Source organism: Aythya marila, assembly GCF_965140915.1.
Source record: "Aythya marila genome assembly, chromosome: 19".
NCBI lineage: Eukaryota > Metazoa > Chordata > Aves > Anseriformes > Anatidae > Aythya > Aythya marila.
In genome coordinates, this window is record NC_139060.1 from 2,641,274 (window position 1) to 2,663,990 (window position 22,717).

General features: G+C 46.0%; 1 protein-coding gene across 2 annotated transcripts in view; it reads left to right on the forward strand.

The window, feature by feature from the left end:
* The window catches only part of LOC309885706 (voltage-dependent N-type calcium channel subunit alpha-1B-like), a gene marked incomplete at both ends in the record, with an annotated part of 282,028 nt that overhangs the window by 235,224 nt on the left and 24,087 nt on the right, over nucleotides 1-22,717 (forward strand). For both annotated transcript variants that reach the window (XM_082775940.1, XM_082775939.1), the window contains 8 exons: nucleotides 297-461; nucleotides 1,207-1,317; nucleotides 1,479-1,562; nucleotides 11,220-11,336; nucleotides 13,053-13,118; nucleotides 13,744-13,835; nucleotides 15,233-15,383; nucleotides 18,881-19,008. In XM_082775940.1, the coding sequence (XP_082632066.1) occupies nucleotides 297-461; nucleotides 1,207-1,317; nucleotides 1,479-1,562; nucleotides 11,220-11,336; nucleotides 13,053-13,118; nucleotides 13,744-13,835; nucleotides 15,233-15,383; nucleotides 18,881-19,008 (914 nt within the window). The remainder of the gene's footprint in view (nucleotides 1-296; nucleotides 462-1,206; nucleotides 1,318-1,478; nucleotides 1,563-11,219; nucleotides 11,337-13,052; nucleotides 13,119-13,743; nucleotides 13,836-15,232; nucleotides 15,384-18,880; nucleotides 19,009-22,717) is intronic.

Consider the following 22,717-nt stretch of genomic DNA (forward strand, 5'->3'; position numbering starts at 1 on the left):
TGAATTTAAAACTTATTTCCTCAAGCAAGAAGGGATTGGGATCCACCGGGTGGTGAACAGGGTTGCGGGAGGCTACAGGAATGCTGTGAGGTTTGGGATTTCCATGAGTGTCCAGGAGTGATCACAGTTTGAGGCTGGTGTGCTGCATTTCACAGTAGTATTCAGTACTTGCATCATGTGTCGGAAAGGCTTAGAAATGTCATCCTCCACTAGGTGCTCCACTCCCAGCAATAACCTGACTGATGGAGACTGTCAGCCCTTTTTTGTATTCTTCTCATCCCATTTCTGTTTTGTAGAGGGCCTGCATAGACTTCGCCATAAGTGCCAAGCCACTGACCCGCTACATGCCTCAGAACAAGCAATCTTTTCAGTACAAGATGTGGAAATTTGTGGTGTCCCCTCCCTTTGAGTACTTTATCATGGTCATGATTGCTCTCAATACTATTGTTCTCATGATGAAGGTTAGTGGGCTGTTACTGAATCTTTGAAATTTCGGGCTAGAAAATATGGTGTTTGCTGTGGAGGTTTTGTGCTCTCATCTGGGGGGTTCGGCAGGAATATCGCCACTTCTGATCTCCCTCATGTTGGTTTTAGAGGCCAAGGGGGATTTCTTCCCTCCCCAGAGGGAGGTGGTTTGGTTGTGATCAGACACTGTGAGTGGGAACTGGACTCAGCCCGTGCTTCCTGCACAGAGCAGGTTCACTCTCTGGGTGTGCTCTAAATCCAGCTGTGCCAGGGAGATTGCTCAAGTTTGTGTCAGGCTTTGGGGACAAGATCCACAGTCCCTAGAAGTACAAGATGTGGGTGTCTGGTTATTGCAGATTATCTCCCCTCCTAACCGTTGTCTAGCTTAGAGTATTTCACAATCAAGTGGTCACCACCTTCTTAGGGTCTGCTGGAATTAAACACAATTCTGCACTTGTTCTCTGGTTTTGGAAAACACTCTTCCTCCCTTCTGGTCCATGGTGTGCTTGCAGGGAGATGTACAGAGCAGCTGGACCCTAGTTCCATGGGTAGCCCCAGCTGTAGTCAATGCTGTGATTCTGGCCTGGCATGCATACCCATGTTCCTACCCAAAGTCTTGCTTAAAGCAAGTACTGAACCTGGCACTAGAATAGGCAGGAACCTTGTGATACAGCCAGGAAGGTTTTACTCTGCCATCATAAAGGATCTTTCAGTAATATCCTTTCTTCCATCCTGGTTTAGTTCTATGATGCTCCAGAAGCGTATGAAGAAATGTTGAAATGCCTGAATATTGTGTTTACGTCCATGTTTTCAATGGAATGTGTGCTGAAGATCATTGCCTTTGGTGTGCTGGTATGTGCCTTCCTCATTTATTTTCAACTGTTTCTATGTGAAATGCTTCTATTTCATGATGTACATTTAAAAACAAGCAAACAAACAAACAAACAAAAAAGTCTTACAAAGAGATAATAACCCCTGGATCCCTCTATCCCCTTTGTGTTCTCATTTGGCAGAATTATTTCCGAGATGCCTGGAATGTCTTTGATTTTGTAACAGTGTTGGGAAGTATTACTGATATTTTAGTAACAGAGATTGCGGTAAGTACAGTTTGCTCAATTTGCTTCATTTACCAACAAAGCTGTACCCTGTCGAGACATTGCACCTTTTCCCCACCAGCCCTCTTGCTGCCTCAGGGACCCACAGTGTGACGGGGTCCCTGGGTGACCTGGCAGCCTGCTTCCATCAGCTCAGCTCTTTTCACAGAGATGAGCACTGCTGGCTGCCCCAAAGCCTCTCGTGCCAAAAGCTCTGATGAGAACAACAGTGCTGGTGACTCTGCCAGGAAGCAGGCTCTATTTCTCCTTCAGGAAAAGGCTCCGACCCCGAGCCATTTTTTGCTTATTAATGGAAAAATCCTGTTGAATGTAATAGAGAGACAATATCAAAAGGAATCTAATGAAGACTGCTGGCTTGTAGCGTGTGGTGCTTCGCAGGGCACACACGCACACCAGCATCTCGTCTGTCTCTCCCAGCCCATCTTGACTGTGGGACAGGGCAAAGGTGATAAGAGAAGAGAGAATGGGAACATAAAAGCAACCAGAAATTCACCAGCTTGTGCAGTCTGCACTGGGGGAACACAGTTTCTGTTCTGTGCACAAAAGTTTTACAGGGCAATTATTAATTAAATAAAAACAAAACTATACCACAGGATTCATTGGCCACCCTTCCCATGTCTGCTCTCTCCCTGCTAATGACTCCTGGAGATTACATTAAGTGCACAAATGTACCATTAAATTCTAGAGGATTTTTCCATAAGGGCAGCAAATGACTCAAGCCTTGACAGCCTGAAATTATCCAATTTAAAAATGTGCTCCTTTCCTTTCCCAATGCATGTTTTAGCTGATGATGCTGTATCTGTATGTAATGGATTTGAACTTTACCATAATTTTTTCTTCTCAGTCCCCAGGATTTGCTTATAGACCTCTGTTATGTGTGCTAAGCACTATGTTCCCCAGACTTCTTTACAGGACATTCAGCTGGTGCTAAAGAACGTTATTACAACTGCTAACAAAATACATTATCTAACCTCCTTGATACAAAAAAAAAAATACAGAAAAAGCCAACTTTTACTCCCTGTGCAAATGGTGTTTAACAGTTGATGAATCTTGTAGAGTTTGCATTGCCTTTTGCTCTTAGTGGACAGCCTACAGCCAGGGTAGAGTCACTCAGCTCAAGCACAACGTCTGGCTACAACCTCCATGTGCATCAGGAGATTTGTTCTGCTGTGGCAGGCACTGAATGCTTGCCTCCATTCCCTCTGCCTTGGGACGTGCTTTCTTGCCAGGTTTAGGCACTCAAACCTTTGCCTTTGTGTGAAAATCTATGGAAATGTTTGCAAGTCAGCCACAAACATGGACTGAGGCTTCTTTTCACACCATCCTTCTGCCAGTGTTACCAGCACAGTGAACTCGCCATTGTTACGGGAGCCTGTGGTCTCTAAGTCTGATAAGTGCTCCTTCAGGAAGAGAAAGAGTAAGAGTTAGTGCATAGTTAGAGGCTCCTCACCTTCCCCTGGTCTTTTAGCTGACGCTAAATGTGCTCTCAGAGACCCACCTGAGACCCACCTTGCTGCATCAACCTCTGCTCTGCAGTGCTTCCTCTGGCTTCCAGCATCAGATAGTGCAGCAGTGCAGGGATGCCTTTGGAGAGCAGCACGAATTCTCTCTAAAACAGGCAGCAAAATCCATTACAGCTAAGCTCCCAAGTATCTATACACTTTTCTCTTATCTTTCCAGGTAATAATTGAGAGTCTTTTGGTTTGACTAACTAGACCCATCAAGCCAAACGTTGGGGAAGACTGCCTGCTGGAGTTCAGCCTGCTCTGGCAGTGCATTCAGCATGAAGTTGCTCACAGACATCTCTTTCATATCAAACCCATGTGTTGCCCATTGCCACTCCAGCTCCTTACCTCTTGGTTCTCTCTCTCAGTCCACAGACCAATTTGAGCTGCATGTTCACTAAATCTTCCCTTTCTGCAGCATTTCTGCATAGCCACTGTGTCTCCTGCCCATGCACTTTCCCCTGCAGAGTACCTAGAGGTCTCCCCCCCCCTACTTGCTAGAGCTGTTTTTCAAAACTTCTTTCATATGGCATTTCTCTGATCTCCCTCCAGCCTGTGCCTGCTTGCAGCAGCACACTCACACACACCGGATGGCTTTTGCAGCCACTGGTGTATTATTTTTAAGCTGCCTGCATCCATCTCTGAGCCTCCAGACGGGGCGATGGGCTGAGAGTTCAAGCACATCGTGCGCATCGTGCCAAAGAGGCGTTAGGAAGTAGCTTACTTGGCTTAAAGGTGATGCATTGACTCACTGCTTCACTACTCAAGGGAGAATTTGCAGCAGTGCCCCAGCGACTGCGTTCATACCACAACTGTTAACGGCAGAAAATAATTGCAGCTTGCAGACTGTCACAGGGCATTTGCTTCATCCAGAGCCTCGTGGTGTGGGTTGTCTTGTAGCAGGCTCTGCACTGCCAGTGCAACCCCCCGTCCCCTCTGAGGTCTGAGGACACTTTATGGCACCTTGTGTGGAAGATAATCAGAAGGGTGCCATGCTGCTCTGGTCCTGTTTTGTTGGGTCCACAGGAGGTGGCAGGGTGCGCTACCCTGACCCATGGCACATTGGGGTCCCAGAGCTGCCTGGGAACCACCAGCACTGTTTCACTGTTTGGGAAGTGGAACAATAGGTTTATATTTTCAACCACCTTTGTGGTATAGGCTGCTATTTTAAATCAGGGTTGTGCCTAAGTCACTTTAACACTTCTGCAATTTAGAACCAATCACAAATAAAAGTGCTGAAGCTGTCTGCAGGCAGCCCAGGCCATGCAGAGCACCAGGGCTGAGGCAAGGACCGGTGGGCAGGCATTTGTTTGTTTGCAGGTATCGTGCCCCATCTTTACCCATGTATTTACTGACTGCCCAACTGCTTTTTGCCCTTCACATTCCAGGTAGGGGAGAAAGGTAACCGAGGGTGGACATCTGCTCTGCACAAAATGCCGTAGCCATGCTTAGCCTCGCTTTGGGCTCGGTGCACGAGCTGGGGAACAGCAGCTCTCTGCACCGTGTGACTGTGCTGAGTGTAACCAAAGAGATCAGGTCTTTGCCCCCGGTGACCCAGAGCCGTGTCCCCACCGCAGGATGCCCTCTTCTTTCTTTGCCTTCCTCTGCTCCAAGTTGCTTGCAGCTGCTGGGCAGCCATGCAGGAACCTGGGGGGCAGTTGGCCCTGCCCCATGTGTTCACCCCCTCGTTGCCCATTTATACAGGAAGGTTTCTCAGGCAGAGAGAAGCCCAGGTGATGGTGCAATGTTGATGCTACCATTTGTGGGCACCCATCCCCAAAACAAACTGTGAAACCCTCCTGTGGTGGCAGGACGCTTTCTGGGGATGCATCAGAGATTGGTTTGGGTTGGAAGAGGCCTTTAAAGATCACGTAGTCCAACCCCCTGCTATGGGCAGGGACATATTTTGCTTGATTTTGAGGTCAGGCTAGCAAATAGTTGCAGGAGCACTGGTTTTCTGCATGACTAACTTACGGTTTTCCAACTGTGAGTGTCCTCCAAGGTAACTGAGTCTGCTCACCTGGGCGGTCTCATCTTGAGAGTCTCGGCTTCCACCAGCCTTGCTGCATCGGTACTTTGAACCACTGAAAAGTAAAGATAAAAGGAAAAGAAATGTATTGATTAATTGCTTTATTTTAATTTGGTAGTCATGTCATATGTAATTTATTTTGTGAATGCAGTGGAATATACATATTTTTTTATTTCCTTAGGCAAAAACATGCATGTCAGTTTTTTTACCCTCTTGGTAATTGGAGTAAAATAGTAAAACAGGTGGCACGAAGGAGAAGCTGTCCTTGCTCCTCCGGCCAGCCTCAGGAGGCCGAATGGGTGTATGGCAAACTGACATCTATTTCTGTGCCTGGAAATACAAAAAAAAAAAACATCCTGAAAAGTGTTTGTGAATTGTCTCCCAATTTGCATTACAAAAAGAAATGCAAATAACAACTGCACTGTCTGTGTTACCTTTAGGATCTCAGAACCTGTTTTGGTTTGAAGCATTCTTTAATTTATATAATTATCATAAAAATAACACCCCCAAAAGCCCAACAGTTCTTTTCCAGTGAAATTTTCAGAGTTTCCTTTTTTGCTTGTCCTGATTACTCATTTTCTCTTTTGTTTCCTGTTTTGTTCTTTATTTTCCTTATCTACCTGCTGAATCACGCCATCCAATCAACATACAATGCGAAAACCATGTCTCCGTCTGTATGTTGTGCACCTGCTGCTCAAAAAAATAAATTTGTAAATAATCTTGCAAATATCCATCCATGAAAACATCACATATAGGACACGGTTGGTTTCATTGAATTTAAACAATTATTTAAATTCTCTGCTTTTATTTTCTCTCGTTTTTCTTTAATTTAATTTGTTTTGATGAGATTTCCGATTGCACTGGTGAAAAAGCCTCACTGCAGCGTGCCTCAAAACTGGCTTCTGTTCTGCATCTTCTTCCCCTTGGCTAATTGGTGACGTGAGGCAAATGCAGTTACCAATAGCCTGTTCTCCGCTGTTTGTTACACCCGACACTGATAAAGGGGAGACTGACACTTGCTTTATTTTCGTGGAAAATTGAATGAGAATAAGAAGGAAGGATGCTTCTGGATGACCTGGATGGGAAAGCCTTCCTTTTGTAAGTGGTGGCACCAAATTCAATTCTCAGAAACTGTTTTGTTTTCCTTTTACAATGAGATGTGTTGATGTTTCTGGAGAGGGAAGCAGAACATTTAGTAGGACTGTCTTCGTATTTCAAGCCAATGGTACTTGTAAGGAAAAAAAAAAAAAAAAAGCCATTATGGACTTGCTTCCCTCAAATCAAAAGAGAAATCATAGGAAAGATTCTTTTTATTAAACTTTGAAAACTCTGGCATACCAAGATATGGAAGTATTTTGCCACCACAAGTGGACCCAGAGTCCCTGGATGCAAAAGCAAATTCCTCAAGTAAAATGCAGAAGTCACAGTATGAATAGGGCTCAGAAGAACTGGGAACCAGATTCCAATATGAATTTGAATGCCTAATTCCAAAGGTGTCTTTGGAAACATCAATCTTTGGAAATCAAAAATGAAGCAAAAAAGGATGAATAAGGAAAAATGTAATCAAAAAAGATTCCATTTTAATTATCCTGGCTATGACTAATAATAACACGAATGAGACCATGAGCTTATCAAAAAACACTCGGTCACCTGACAAAAGCTCTGGGATCTGTTCTAACTTAATGTCTGGACTTTCTGTTGCACAGTTGCTGTTCAGAAACAAATCAATGTGAGGCTTCATGACAGCCTGCACATACTCATGACAGCCTGCACATGCTCACCTAACGGTGGCTCCAGGAGGAAACTTTTTGATAGGAAACAGTGAAGAAGGAAAGGAGGCTGTGTAAGTTAGAGGTTTGCTCCATGTGGTCTGAGCAGCGAGTCCTCTGCGAGTGCTGCAGTGGCTGGAACCACGGCGGTGTGTGGGAGCTGGGGGATGTCTTTGGGTGATTCGTCTTGGGGCAGCCTGGGCTCAGGCAGCATGAAGAAGTGCTCTGGCATTGACTGCTCATGTGAGTAGTGGAAAAATGAGCTTATCTTCATTTGCCCAAATTTTGGCCTTGTTGCTGTTAAAGTGCTGCAGGTTAAAGGTTTCAATGTTTGTCTGGTGATTGTTAGGGTTGTGGTCTCTGTGGCCGTCTGCCCAGGTCCAGGCTCCTTCCATCGCTTGGTGCCCAAGGCCAAGATGAGTTAGATCTTGAGGGCACCAAGCTCCCTTGCTGCTTCTGCTGATGGGAGCCACCAATGACTGCAACAGAAGGACCAAAGTTAAAAGGTGGTGGGGAATGGGGAGAGATCTCAGCATCACAAACCTATAAGACCATCTTTCCAGTCTTTCTGGCTCCGGATAAAAGGACGTGTTAGAGCTGTAATGGTAGAGTTGCAAGCAGGTGTGACAAAAATATTCAGCCTCTGAAAATAAGGAATGGATTTCCCCAGGCTTCAAAGGAAGCCAGGACCCTATGCAAGATTCAGTGGCTCTTCTGCAATACTGGCAGTGTCACAGATGTTTAAACTGGAGCACAACTACCCATCAAAGGTAGTTCATGTGCTTAAATACCTTTTCCTCAGTGGTAGTTCCTTAGCAGCACAGACTAATTCTTGCCAGAACTGCCAAAGTGCCCTCAGTGCTCCTGTTCTTGGCTTGGTCGGACCCCTCTGCCCATGCCTCTATGGCGGCTTTGCAACTTCAGGCATGCTGAAGACAGAAAGCTGAAGTTCCAAGATGTTGGGTTGCTTTGAATTTTGCAAATGGGCACCCATAAGAGGTAAGGTGAGCAGCCCAGCTCCTGCTGGGGTTCTTGTTTTGTGGCAGTGTTGGGTAACCTCCTTTGCTAATCCTCCAGAGCACATCCAGCTGTGCCATGGAAAGCTCATGGGCCCATTTCAGGTTTTAAAGTCCAGAACACTGAGTCTACTGAGTCTTTATGCTTTGCTGCTGGCGTGCAGAGCAGAGCTTATTCGGCATCTCTGCAGTCAGTGGGCACAGCTCCTGTGCTGGGGAGGAAACCTCTGCTGTTGTAGATACAGGAGGAGGAGATCTAGGGCTGTATGCCCTATCCATCATGGATTTTCTGCTTTTTTCTATGAAAAACATCCTGAGAAAAGTGTAAAGAGCAGGCTGTCCATGGCTGGACAGCAGGCAAGGACAATTCTTTCTTTATGATGTCTCTTCTCCCCCTTCCCTCCTCCCCTGTGCTTTTACTGAGCTCTGGGGACGTGTTGCATGGAACCCCATGGGGTCTGTGGGCAGCAGGGTGCCCTCAGCACCAGACCCCAGCCACCTTCCCTTTCAGGGAAATAGTGACAAGGCAGAGAGAAATGCCTCTCAGTTTGCCAGTCCTCAGGTGGACTGCAAAACCATAAAGCAACGGTGCCTCTTGTGAGCACCTGGCAGCCTTTTCAGCATCTGTGCAACAGAAAAACAAACAAAACCCTGGAAACAAAGACCCCGATGATCCAGAAGACGACCATGGGCATGTCACATACTACAGGGGTAGCTAGAAGGAAGAAGAAGCAATGCAAAACACTGCCATACACGAGAAATATCGCAACGTGGAGTTTCCCCTTTAACTGCATGCAATGCTGATACCTGCCTGGAGAGCTGCGTGGCCAAAGGAGGGGTTTTCTATGCGGTGTGCCAAGGGTTACACACGCCCAGCCCTCTCACCCGTCACAAGCGTGTGTGATTTTGCCTCCCGACGAACGGCGCAGAGAACGGTCCTTTGTGGGCTCTGTGCACGCGGGTGATGCTGGATTTTCCTGGGTTGCGAGGGATTCCCCACGGAGCTGGGGCTTCTGCTGCCCTTTAGGAAATGGCAGTGGATAAGCCAAAAAAAGGATGGGTTGGGACTGGGAGAGAAAACAAACAAACAAAAAGAAAACTATTTGCCCATCCAAATCCCAAGGAGTGGAAATTTGCAGCCAAGCACAGTTTTGAAGCCCCCACTCATCCTGCACGCACACCACGATCCTATAGAAAGCCCCAAGCTGCACAGGGCCAGCCTGTGCGAAGTGCGACTTTGCAGCTAGCACAGACCAAATCAGACGTGCTAACTCTGGTTATGAGATTATAGCAAAAGCTGAACAAAAGGAAGGTTTTGCTGCTAAGCTGTATTAACATGGAAGAGGCAGGTAAGGCAGGCTCCCACACAGAGACCTGGATCCTGCAGATGCTCCTGCATGCATGCTCTTTGGAGGAGCCTTAGGCTTGTGCATGGGGAGATCTGGCTCGAGTGATGCTCTGAAGGCAATAATTTGCCTGATTTGTAGTGGTGCAATGAGCAGGGTCATGTAAGGGCCAATCCAGCTCCTACAGGGGCATTCCCGTGATTACAACGGGCTCTGGGTTAAACCTTTGCCCTGGGCTGGATCCAGCCCTGCTGCTCGCCGGGTGCAGCTGCCCAGGCAGGAGGATCTGGAGCAGGCGGCCGGTGGCTCTCCGGCTCTCCAGCCATGCTCAGGCTCTGTCCCCTGGCTCTTGTACAGCCCTTACCTGCTAAGGTGAGTTCAGCCAGTGAAGGGAAGATAACCAATGTGAAAAATAAAACAGAATTGTTGCTCAGAGACAGGTGTTGGATATTTAGTACCTATTACACTGACCTTGACCAACCCAGGGGAATCCTTGCTTGTGGTTTGCCTGCCAGAGCTGCTTTTTGTTGCTGACTTGAATGAGCTCGGTGTTGTCTGCTCTTTCATGGAACATACCTATGCTTTTCTCTTTTCTCTTTATTTGAGGATTGAGTCTGATATACGGTCTGTGCCTAACTCTGAGCTGCTTGCGTTTTTAACATGAGAGAAACCAAGTGCATGCCTGAGACTGATTTCTTGAACTCTTTGATGGGATTGGTGGAATGCGATGCTAATGGCCCAAAAACTGAGCTGGCATTTAAAGGAATGAATAGATCCAACAAGCCCCCCAAATTCAGCATGAGCTCTGTAGCCAAATGAGCAAGAAATGTGGGTCACGTTAATATGACTGGGTGTCTTCTGGTAAAACGATAATACAAGAGAAAGACTGTTTCTGCTCATCTTTACCAACACGAGCTCCTTACGATTGTATTTTCCCCTCCACTGCTTGACAGTTTGAAGCGGGCCGTTTTCTCTCTTTAGCTAACTCAGTCAAACAAGTGGCTGTGACCAGAGAGTCACAAATAAGTGAATTGGAATAGGTACAGAACGGGGGGATATTTTTCATCTCCTTAAAACAGGAGGGCAAGAGGGATCTGGCTTTTGCATGTTTTGTTTTGGAAAGAACCCTCTCTAGATTAGCTCATTGGGGCAAGCAACCTCCTTCCCATAAAGGAAAGAAAAAAAAAACAGGCTGTGGGGTGGGGAGAATCACACAAAACAAATGGAAATCAGAACCTGTCTCTAGAAGTTATTTGGTCCACCTGTGAAAGCATACTTAGTAATAATTAAAAACAAAAACAAACAAACAAAAAAACCCAGCAGGTTCCTAAGGCATCCACCTGCTGAACACTCGACCTCCCCCACCGATTTGCTGCCAGTGATCCATCTCCCAAAGTCTTGCTGGTGCCATTTCTCCTTGACAAGCCTGTCCAGTCACAAGCTGTATACAAATACTTAAAATCTTCAGGTTAGAAAACATCCTTATTTTATCAAGGATGTTTTAATCTTCCCTGGACAATGCCTTCCTTTGTTATAGTAGAGGCTACATATGCAGACTGTTACAACCGTCTTGGCTTAAGATCAGTTCATTGCAGAAAGCAAGCAGACCAAGACTTGAAAACAACCTTGTTCTTTATAAAAATGATAACATGGCACCATTACCTCTCCCTGAGTCTTTAGGGGAGAAAATCTGCCTTACTCAAAGCAAACAAGACCTCCATGGACAGCGTGGAAGGGCCATTTCCTTTTCTATCATTGACCCAGGAGTAGAGGGGAGGGCTCTTGTGGAGAGGGATTTTCTCATACTTGCTGCATGTGGAGTGATCTGCACTGACGAATGTTTCTTTTGGAAGGTTTTCTGGTGGCCGATTTGCTGCTTAGATCGTGAAGCTGGTAATTTTAATTTCTTTTTTGCGGGCTGTGGTTTCTCATCGCGTTAATTTCTGAAGGACACAAAACCTTTACTTTCCGCAGGACAACTTCATCAACCTCAGCTTCCTACGGCTCTTCAGGGCAGCCAGACTTATCAAGCTCCTCCGCCAGGGTTACACTATCCGCATCTTGCTCTGGACGTTTGTGCAGTCCTTTAAGGTGAGAGTTGGGCCGCGGGGAGGCAGGGAAGGGACATGGGGAAACGCTTTGCACTTCTGCAGCATCAGCCACTGACCATCAAAGAGCTTGCCAAAGGAACGGCCATGCTGCAGCTCCACCATGCAATGGCAGTAACGCTTGTTTTGCACCAACATCAGCTGATTTGCACTGAGCAGCCTCTGAATGCTGCAGGTGCTGAGCTTTTTGGAGTATGAGTCTGAAAGCACCCAGAATAAGTTCATAACACTCAGGTTGCCCTAGAAACCATGACAAAATCCTTAGGGCAAAGTATCAAGATTCAGGTATTAGCAAAAAGAGAAGACAGTCTGATTAGTGAGGGCCTTCATGCCTGCAGCAAGTGCAAGGTTTAGGTTTAAAACTTACCTCACTTTTCTGCAGGTTAAGAGACATAGTCAATTAGTAAAAGTGTGTTAACGTGTTAACCCAGAATAGTTTGTTTGTGTATATAAGTCCTGGTAGAATTTAACAGAGGAGAAACCCAACCATCAAGCAACTAATGGGAAAGGACTGGGGGGCATGCCTTAAAGGACATAAGCAATGAGATTCGTTAGGCCATGTTTTTCTTGAGGACAGAGAGAGAAAACAGTGCTGCTGCTCTCACCTTGTAACTAATGAGGTTTGCTGCAGCCAAGAGAGCCTCTCCCAGAGGCTGAGAGGTGGGGTCTGGGATGTGTCCACCCAGGGGGGCATCCTTGGACTGCGTAGTCTTGGTCAGACCTGAGAGAGGGGGCTCAGTCAGGGCTTGGTTTCTGAGTGGTGTGGGCAGCTGCCAGGTTGTTAACACATTGGCAGTGATGCCAATCTGAAACGTGCTGTTCCAGGTGTGCCTTGCACAAACAAACCACATGTGGCATAGGCTGCTGCCTTGCTCTGTCCCCCCACAAAAGTAGGGAGACACGAACCTGATGTGTCCCAAAGGCAGGGCTGCAGCACAGGCACCCAGTCTGGTGGGTGTTGGGCTGACAGGGACACAACTGTCTGTCTGAGGCAGGATCTGTCTGTCTGTCCTCTGTCCACCGTCTGAGCTGAGCTCTCATCCCTGTGCAGAGGTGCCCAGCAGAGGTCCTTGGCTGCAGGCTGCATAACCCCTCTCCTGTCCCCATGGTCAGGGCTTCTCAGCTTTTCAGCTATTGCTAATTAAGAGGCATTAATTACTCCTTCATTTAGCCTGAGTGCAAAGTAGCTATTACTCCCAGCTTGTGCAATATAATTATGTTGTATTGCTCACTGATTTCTCATGAAAACTCAGAATCTTTTTTGCCCTCTTGGGGTGCAGACTGTGCCTAATTCAGAGCAGAAGCTTGCTCCTTGAATATATATTTTTTCTTGTACTAAATTTATAGCAAGGTCATTAAAAATTAAGGTTTGTCTCTCCAATTATGCATAGGAAGCACTAGTGCCTGCCAGTAGCCACAGTGCCTGCTGCAGAGCTTCTTATTGTGTGTTCCCTTGTTACTGCTTGTCTGCCTGCAAGGATACCTACAGAGCTCTTGGAAAACCCAGGCTGGTTTGTAATTGATAAATGCTTGGTTCTGGGACTGTGGCTGCTGAAAGCTGCCAGGATTGCCCCTCTTCTCTTCCCAGCTTCTTCACCTAAAGGACAAACACCACAGAACATAATGCTGCCAGGAATTAAATACTACCAGCTAAAGCATGTGTTTGCTGTCATTAATACCTTCTTCTCCGTTCCCACAGGCCTTGCCTTATGTGTGTCTCCTCATTGCAATGCTCTTCTTCATCTATGCCATTATTGGCATGCAGGTAAAATTTTGGTTCTGATACTGACCGTAAGTAGCCTGGTTTTGTCCCGCAGGGTTGGGGTGGGTTACTGCCTCTGCAGCAGCATCGATACCTGCCTTAGGAGGAGGCACAAAAGCTCTTCGTGCCTGGTGTCAGGTTAACTACAAGTGCAAAAAAGGGCCACCTTTTCCTACCCTTACTGCCAGGTGTCGTGTTGAACCTGCTGCTAATATTTGTGGGTGTACAAGGGGAGAGCTCACAGACCAGGTCTGGGCTGCAGGCACCTGGTGCTGGGCCCTGCCTGTGGGTGAGAGCAGGGGACACGGATGCAGCCACTGAGCTGCTCAGGCTGAGAAGAGGTGAGAAAACTTTCTTGTCTTGGGCTGGAGCTGAACAGCAACATTGGAAAGGTCTTCTTGAAGATGAAGCACGTTATCCTGATTTTTTCCACCATTTGATTTCCACAACACAATTCTACCTCCCTGCTCAGCACTGAAACCATTCAAGCTATTCAGATCTCTCAAACCAGGGCAAATTCTTTTCCTGTTGCTGCTTCTAACTCCACCTCGCCACCTTTGCTGACCACTCCTATGTGAATCTACATGAAGCTGTATTTGCCCTGTAACACTTCTGCTCTCCGTGGCAGGTATTTGGAAACATTGCGCTGGATGACGAGACCTCCATCAATCGGCACAATAATTTCCGTACCTTCCTGCAAGCCTTGATGCTTCTGTTCAGGTAAGTATACAAAATATTTGCATACAAAATATTTGTATGCAAGCAGTAAATAAATCTTTGTTTTCCCATATGCTGGGAGTTGGGCACGCAGCATTTGAAGTAAAGCACTCAGTCCTGCTTCCTCATCCTTAATGCTAAGGGTTTGCCCTTAGATAGATCAGATACAACACACCAGCATCTCCAGAAATGAAATTAGTCCCCTCCAGCTCAGAATAGTCACTTGAAACAAAACTCTAAATTTCCATAAGGCCAGATAATTCTTCAACCTCTGATTCCTCTCCGGAGCCACACAGTGGGAGAGAGCAGGTGGAGGCAGCAGGACCGTGACGGGGAGCAGGTTTCTGCACGAGGGAACAGGGCTTAAGGACGAAATGCCACTGGTACAATCTGCTGTATAATCCAGTGGCCTGGGAGCCGTTTCAGTCTGCACTGAGCACTAAGTCATCCCAGGCACCAGGACCCCAGGGTCTTTGCCCAGCGCTGCTGCTTGTTGGAATTTGTCGTCTTTGAAAGTGGGGCCAAATTCTGGGTGTTTGTGAGGTTTCTGGGGGAGCTGAAGTCTCAATATGAGAATGAACAGCTTTGCACTCACTCTGTGTGATTGTAAGTAATGCTGCAATGGGTTGGGCTTTTCATAGAGCTGTAGGACAGCCCTAAAAGCACCTCTGAGTGGGGTGCAGAAACAGTGGGAGAAAATCTGAGGTTCTGTGAAAAGCCAGAGTAAGCAAACATAGGGATCCCTCAGCCTCTGATCCATGCATGCACATTGCAGGGGTTGGTTTATTTTGAGGGCAGACCCTCTGGGCCTGCCAAGGTTTTCCTTTTGGCTATATTTTGCCACACAATAGAGGGTAAATGTTAGGATTTGCTTAGGGTTCACCTACCTGTCACTTCAGCTCTCACACCCAAAATGAGGGGGAGAAGGGAAAGGAGGGAGAAAACCCAGGAGATTGTCATGAAACCTGGACCCAAAGCCTTGTGACCAAGCAGGCCAATGCAGTATTTCTGCATCTCCTGACAAGAGCAATGGAGAATTCAAGTGGAGGGTCCTGGCTTCATTTCCCAGCATCTCCACTGGGTTTGCCACCAGAGCTAGGACAGAGATGTTAGGTGCTCCAAAAGAACACAATATAATCTGTGTTTATTCCTGTTTCTGCTTTGTTCTTGACTCATTGAACTCCATCTGGCTTTATTCTCCATAAACTGAGCATAGGCCATCTGAGCCTGTTTGATTCCTTTTGCCTCCCCATAACAGAGGGAAATACTCTCCTTTCTTTTGTTGGCTGCTGAGACTCCTAAGGCAAATATATTTCTCACCACCTGGCCACAACCTTTCTCCTAATTACCTCAGTTAATTGGGCAGGGATAAGCTCACCCCCCTGCTTGCCCTCCCACAGGAGCGCCACGGGGGAGGCCTGGCACGAGATCATGCTGTCGTGCCTGAGCAACCGGGCCTGTGACCCACTCTCCGGCCTCACCAAGAACGAGTGCGGCAGCGACTTTGCCTACTTCTACTTCGTGTCCTTCATCTTCCTCTGCTCCTTCCTGGTAAGTCAGTCCCCATCGCTCCCAAAACGCGGGTGCTGGGGTGGTTCCTGCCAGGCCCTCCCCGCCCCCTTGTTTCCCCTTCGCCCTGGCTGGGATTTGTACAACGTTACGAGCCCGCTTTGCTAAAACCCATTTATCATCCTGGTGATAAAATCCCTTTAATCCCCAAAGAGACCATTTAGTCATTAGTTTAAAGGGAAGGGTTTTATCTTTCTTCCCACGGGGGGTCTAATATTTGGAATTAAGCATTAATCTGTTTTGTCTTGATTTGTAACGTGGCCCTTTGAAGAAGGAGATGGGAGGGCAGGGAGAGAATGGCCGAGATAACGTTGGTGCAGAAGTGCTTGTAGCAGGCAGCCGGGAGCATCACGCTTGTTAGATGGTGTGTTTTGTTTTCTTTGACAAATAAATGCATTTTCTTCTGAGATGGTGTCAGGAAAGCTTTAGACATGAAAGTACGTGGAGCTGATGTGCTTGATGTATGCCCATGGCCATCGTACGGGGCTGAGTCTAAGCTTTTAATACGTGCCAGTGTCTTTATAATCACTTGTGTGCATAAAAACCTCTCTGCTCTCAGGGCTTGGTTCTTCCCTACACTGCTGGGACAGAGAGATGGAAAACCAGGGACAGGGACCCAATTAAACTTCAAGCAGCAAGAGATAAAAATCACAGCTCTGAAATGTCCCAAAAAGCTACATATCAAGCCTACTTTCAGTTCCATGGCTTGATTTTTTAAAATATAAGATTTGATGTTTTGTGCAGCTAATCCCTGCTATCATCTGAAACCTTTAACCAGGAAAAAGAGGTACATGTGGCAGTTTGATGCCATACATAGATAGAGCAGCTTCAGTGGCCCCTACTGAGTTCCTTTGTCCAGCTGCTGCTGCCCCTTTGACATCCTGGGGATTATTTCTTCTGCATATATTAAAAAATGTGGAGCCCTGAAAGCTCATGCAAAGTTAATGCTCCATTTACAGATCCCTTCAGCACTCTGTACTTTAAATCCTAAATCCTTTCTTGTACAAATCCTTCTCTAACATCAGACATTCTCGTTGGTATTTTCAAGCACATCATTGTTCCTAAAGCCTTTTCTTTAAAAAAAAGAAAAAATAAATAAAAATAAAAATAATAAAAAATAAAATAAAAAAAAAATGTCCCCCAGCTCACCCTTCCTGGCTGACATCCTGGAAATGCAGTAGCAGGCGTGGAGGCTGGGGCACACGTGTGTAAACCACGGCTTTGCATGAGCTTTGCCTCCGAGCTGGTGCTCCCAGCACACCCAGTGAAACCACAGCCTGGGTCTGCTGGCAGGGTGAGGGGGGAGCCCCCACAAGAGCAGGGGGGGCGGCCAGGGCTGGAACTCATTTCTTAACATGCGCTCAGCACTTCATTGCAAGGAAGCCTGTGGGTCCCCACAGGCAATTAAAGAATTACAGAGCCACAGCCCGGCCGGGAGGGAACGTTTTAATGGTTTGCTGGGTGGTGTTACACCGTGGGTTTGGGGGAAATTGGGTAATGTGTTTGTTTTGCAATGTTGTTTCTGGCTCTTTGTAGATGGCCAGCCTGACATCATTTTCCTCCTGTAAATTTACACAGTAAGAAAATATAAAATGAAATTAAAAAATACAGAAACTATAGAAACAGCTTTATGTAAGTAAGGGAAAACTGCCCTGAGCCACGGCCAGAGCTGGGATCAGTGCAAGGGGCTTGGGATCAAGGGACAAACTCACCAAAGTTACTTTGCCTCTCGATGTTCTGGGGGTACCGTGATAAGTGTGGGGTTCCTGCAGCTTTGCCCATGTTATAGTAGTCCTGAGAGCTTTGTCATCTTCAGAAACACCCTGAATACCTTCAGCATGCCCAACTGGCCGTGTGTGTTTGTGGGAGGGAGCCAAGCAGGCGCTGCCAGACTGGGTCCTGGTACAGCAACACCTCATGTGAGCAAACACTGCTGATGTGTTTGTGGTGCTTCCAGTCTTTGAGAAGCTTATTCAGAGACAGTTTGGACTGCTCTGGGTTGTTGTACAGGCGATTCATTAAGGACTCTGCTTGTAGGCACCAGTGGATCACGTCCCAGAAGGACTCTGTGCACTGCGTGTTCACCAAAGTTAGGGCCTCTCCCTCCAGACTGCTCAGGAATATGACTTCTAAATGGCACAAGCCCCAGATCTCCACTGTCTGATTTGCTTTTAATGGCTGGCAGATGCTGATCAGCTGGGGACATCCACGTTCTGCTTGGATTTGCTGCTTCGTGGCCATGGTGCAGAGCAGCAGCTCGGCCTCCCTACAAGAGACAGAAGGACAGAAGCCTTCCTCGTGCCCCTCAGGTCTTTTTCTGGCACAGAAGCATCTGTTCCCACCTGCCCTCCTGGTCTTCCATTCTGCCAGCTGCAGCTTGATCTTCTCCCATTGAAATCCTTGGGTTTCTTCCATTAACTTTAACGAGAGGAGACTTAATAAACCAAAAAGCCTTTGCAGAGAACAGCCATTAGGGAGAGGAGCTTTTTATGTGTCCTGCCCCTTGTCTTTCAGGGAGTCTTTGAAGGTGTGAATTGTTACGAGCTTAAAATAGGATGTTCAGGCTGAAGAATGGCTTTTCCTCTAGCCGTTTTATCTTGATTTGCCTTGCTATGAAAGTGCTGGAAGAGCTGGCACGATCCAGTCAGTGAAGCAGCAGCAGCAGCTCATGGGACAGCCTGTGCTGGTGTGAAGGGGCAGCCCCAGGCAGTCCGTGGTCGTGCTGGAGAACCTCACCAGTGACAGAGATGGTGACAAACTCTCCAAGCCATGCAAACCTGCCTCGTACCACAGAACTGGAACTGCGTTGGAGAGGGCAGGGGAGGAGGAGGTGGCAGCAGGTCCCTGGGCACCCAGGGCTGGGTTTGCCAAGTTCATTCCCTGGGGTGCAGCTGCTGCTTGGTCTTTTTGAGGTAGTCAGAAGCACCCCATGGTGCTGCCCTGGGCAGAGTTGTTTTGTGTGGTTTGGGCCATTATTTGGTAAGAAGTAGCCCTGCTCTGAGAATGGGAAAATCAAGCACCTCGCTTTGCAGTTGTAAAAAGAAAAAAGTTTGCCCATCAGCATATCCTCACGGTATTTTTTTCTCTATATGTTAAAATCCACATGGTTTCAGAAGTTCTCTGCTCAATATCCTGTAAGCCTTCATCTTTCTGGCCTAAGGCCATGGTGGGTTTCAGGTGGGGCCAGGGGCTGATATTCCTGGCAAACACCTCGGAGAACTCCAGGGTTGTGCCTTCACCATCTGCCTGCAGTGCTTGGCTCCTGCAGGGATTTTGAAACAGCAGCAAGGAGAGGACAGGGCTGTGCTACTCTCCTGAGAGCAAAAAGCAGTTTCTGTAGGAGCTATAGACAATTCCTGCTCCTAAAAATTGGTCACAGTGTAGGAACCTCACATCCTGCTAAGGAAATGTTAACCCTTTTACTTTCCTACCTTTTTTATTTTTTCCTCCCTAATTTCATCATTGCTTCCTCTCTGCAGATGTTGAACCTATTTGTGGCTGTGATTATGGACAACTTTGAATACCTGACAAGAGACTCCTCCATCCTTGGGCCCCATCATTTGGATGAGTTTGTTCGTGTCTGGGCTGAATATGACCCAGCTGCCTGGTATGTATGCTGTTATGCTTGCATGTGGAGGAAGGATATACATTGTGTGTACATATCAGATGTGCACACACACAGACTTCTAAATGTGAGCACAGCTCCAGAAGGAATAAAAACTCCAGAGCTTTAAGTAATGTTGGAGGTGAATACTCCAAGTTCAATTCACCATGTATTGGAGATGAACGAAACTGATGTCATTACAAGGGAGTTTCCTTTCAGTAGATATGAGACAGACAAAAACCAACAACTCAATGAAGCCAAACACAACCAGCACCACTGCATGTGTGCACACAGCCAAAAAATAATATGGTAACTTCAAGTCATCTTGGCTAAAAAGCCAAGCAGAAAAAATGTTTAACGTTTCCAGAAGCAGCTTTGATTGCCTTTGGTTCCTGCATCCCAGTGAGAAGATAAAATTATGATGAATCTCTCTCCATTGGCAGTACTTTTGATAAGTTGTGAAGCTAAGGCTTGCTATTCCTTGCTTAGACAGCATTCGTGTCTTAGCTGAGAACTGCCTGAGCAGCTTCACAAATCCTGTGCAGAGCACTGATGTTGCACTCCAAAAAAGAGAATTCAAGATTTCACAATGACGTCTCCTTAAAAGGAGTTGATCTGCTCCACAGCTTGGTCTCTACGTTAAGTGTTCTGGCCCAGAATTCATCATTTCCTTGTATGCACCTGTGAGGCAGCAGGGAGTGATGCAATGATCCTTACCATAGGATAGCTTGCCGAAAATGTGTTTTTTAAGCAGACATTTCTCATCAAATCTTGTGTTTTGATCTTGGAAGCCTCCTTCTAATGACATCATCATTGTAGAGGGGATTTTTTTTTTTTCTTATAAATAATATTTTAGCTTTTGGGTTTGCAGTTGAAATCTAAGACACGTGCACTAATAAGAAGAAAATGCCGTTAGCCTGACTTTGGAAGCGTGTCAGTTCTCAGTCAGCCACCGATAAAGTGTTCCTGATATGTGAGCATGTTAAAGGAGAAAATGCTTTTCTCACAACCCGACAGTGAGGTATTTGGTTTTAATGTTTGTCTTTGCTTTTCCTGTTCAAAGACAATCACAGGGAAAGCTGCACCTCTACTCTGGTAGCACAGCCCCAGAGGAGGTGCTTTGGGCAGCGATAGACCCAAGAGCTACCACTACAGCATTTTAAGGGATTCAAAATATAAGGAAACAGCTTTGACTAGCAATCATTTCCAGAGCAAAACTGATGTCAACATGCTCCTTTTCTCCCTTGCCCAGAGTAAGCCACTGCACAACAGTCCTGGTGACTTATTTTCATCTTTAGATGCTTTTAGATACAGATCACAGGAATTTCTGTAGTATTCTGCTGCTTGGGCGTTTGCCTGCTGGGAGGCTTTTTTTTCCAAGCCCTGCTAATTTTGTTTCCGCCATCATCCCCATGAGTTACTCGGCAGTGAGTTCCTCTGTATTTGCAATGAAGCTGCCTCCAGCTCCTCCAACATTTCCACCTTTTCTTGTTGTTTCCCTTCAGCAGAGACAGATGCAGAAAGAGGTTGTATAATCAGGATCTAAAAACTCCCTGCTAGGATGCAATTAAGCTGCTTTAAAATCTCACTTAAATTGATTTAGGCTATCTTTAAATGTAAACCTACTCCAGAAAGACTGCATTTCTCTGAACTGTGTGCAATTTTAACTATCTCAGAGCTATCTATACCACGAGCCTGCATATATATGGCACATATACGAGCAGCTCCTAATCTCTAAGCAGATTTCCGTTACCACGTGCTTTATACTACAGACACATCCTTTGTGGGTACTTGGCAGGCAGTAAATAGCTATTTTTGTTTTTCAAATCCAATCCTATCTCTTACCACTAGAAAATCTCAATGAGACTGAGAACTTCGGAGCACCCTTTGTCTCCTTAAAACATAATCTGGGCTCTGATTAGCATCTGTGGGAGAAGTCACACACCTGTGAGGGAAAAAATGAATACCTCTGTGTTTTTTTTTAATGTTTATGTGTTCAGGAGCTTTCCACCCAAGAAAGTTTAAAGATTTTTTTACTCTGAGTGCAGAGGTTGGATTTTGTGAAGCACTTGGGACAAACCATTCACTTCTGGAGCTGTTAATACAAAATACAGCAAATACTAAGATTCTAATTCTATTTTTCTCTAACCTTGTTTCTGTTTTGCTCTGGTGTGAAGCTATTGATGTTGGCAGAGTAACAAGGGGCCAAAGTGCAAACCAAGGGACAGCCAAGACGTGATACTCAAGGCTGGGTCCCAAAACATGTGCACGTTCCGGATTTTCCATGTGTGAATAGTTCCACTGAAATCATTTATGTTTTCACAAGTGGGACTAACACTTCTGCAATTTAAAAGTAATCTGAAATTCATTCATACTTTAAGGCCAGAACGGATTTTTTGATCATTTGGGCTGAACTTCTGTGAAGCTCTGGACATTACATCTCCCAGTAGTTATCTGAGGATTGAGATTAATCCCGGTGCCCAAGGCTGAGCTCCCAGCAGGACAAAGCACCCAGTTGTGATCTGAAGACACAGGGCTGTAGAGAACCTGTTTTTTAGTTGGTCAAACTCACTGAAAGAAAACATCCATCTCATTGGTCGTTTTCCATGTCAGTCATTTCTTTACCACATTTTGGCTCCCAGTACATGTATATGTAGCATAATGGGAAATAACCACCAGGGTACAATTTGCACAACATGAGACTCCCAGGCAGCACCAGGCTGTGTTGCAATCCTTCAGTTTCATGCCCTCTCGCAAAGTGTCCTCCTTGGTAGTCCCACACAAAAAGAAATGATGGTGCTTGTCCACTTTGAGTCCTTCGATGAAAGATGCACCTGAGGAAAAATACAAGTGTCGTTCTGCTTTTGTTATGGTGGTAGTGTTTTCAACATAAGCTTATTGTGTGTATTTACATACCTCTTTCTGATGCTTTTCTTATAACCACCCTTGTTTTTCTTTCAACCTCCGATTTTATCTAAAATTTTCTGGGGAATAATATTCAACAAGAATTAAAAAAAAAAAAAAGCAGCTAGCAGCTGTTGTAAACGCATGTAATGTTCAGGAGAGGTAAGTGTGGTAAAACTGTTGGATTTAGAGGTGGCAGAAGCCTCAGGCATCACAGAAAAGGAGAGAGAGCGAGAGAACAAACACACAGGGAGTTGGTCCAGGGCTGCAAGTTAACCAGGATAATGCTGAATTGAAGGATGAACTAGCAAATAAAATTGGATTTAAGTCTACCTTTATTTTTAAGGACATATAAAGTGAGAATTTTGTCTCTTGTACCCCCTTCCCCATGCACACGCTTTAGTGATACTAGAAATGTTGGTTTGTCCATCGTCATCGCATCGCCATGAGGGACAGCCAAGGAGGGCTCCCATCGACTCTCAGAGAAGGCAGGGAAATGCTCGTTTGTATTTTCCACATGCTGATTTTGCAAAACCGTTCTAAATTTTTGGTACACTACTTGACTTGACTCAGTTAAGCCAATATACTTTTTATAACTATGATTAGGCCTGCAGCCAAGACTTGTGCAGTCCCATTTGATCTGTTTCTAAATTAATAGTTTTGACTTGATTGTGAAGGTTTTGAATAGACCTTAATTTTTCACGTCCAAAAAAGCAGTAATATTGAAGGAGCTATTCCAAAATATTCCAGCCTTCTTTATACAACATACCAAAATAAACACAGCGAAGCCAAATCATCTCATTTTTCT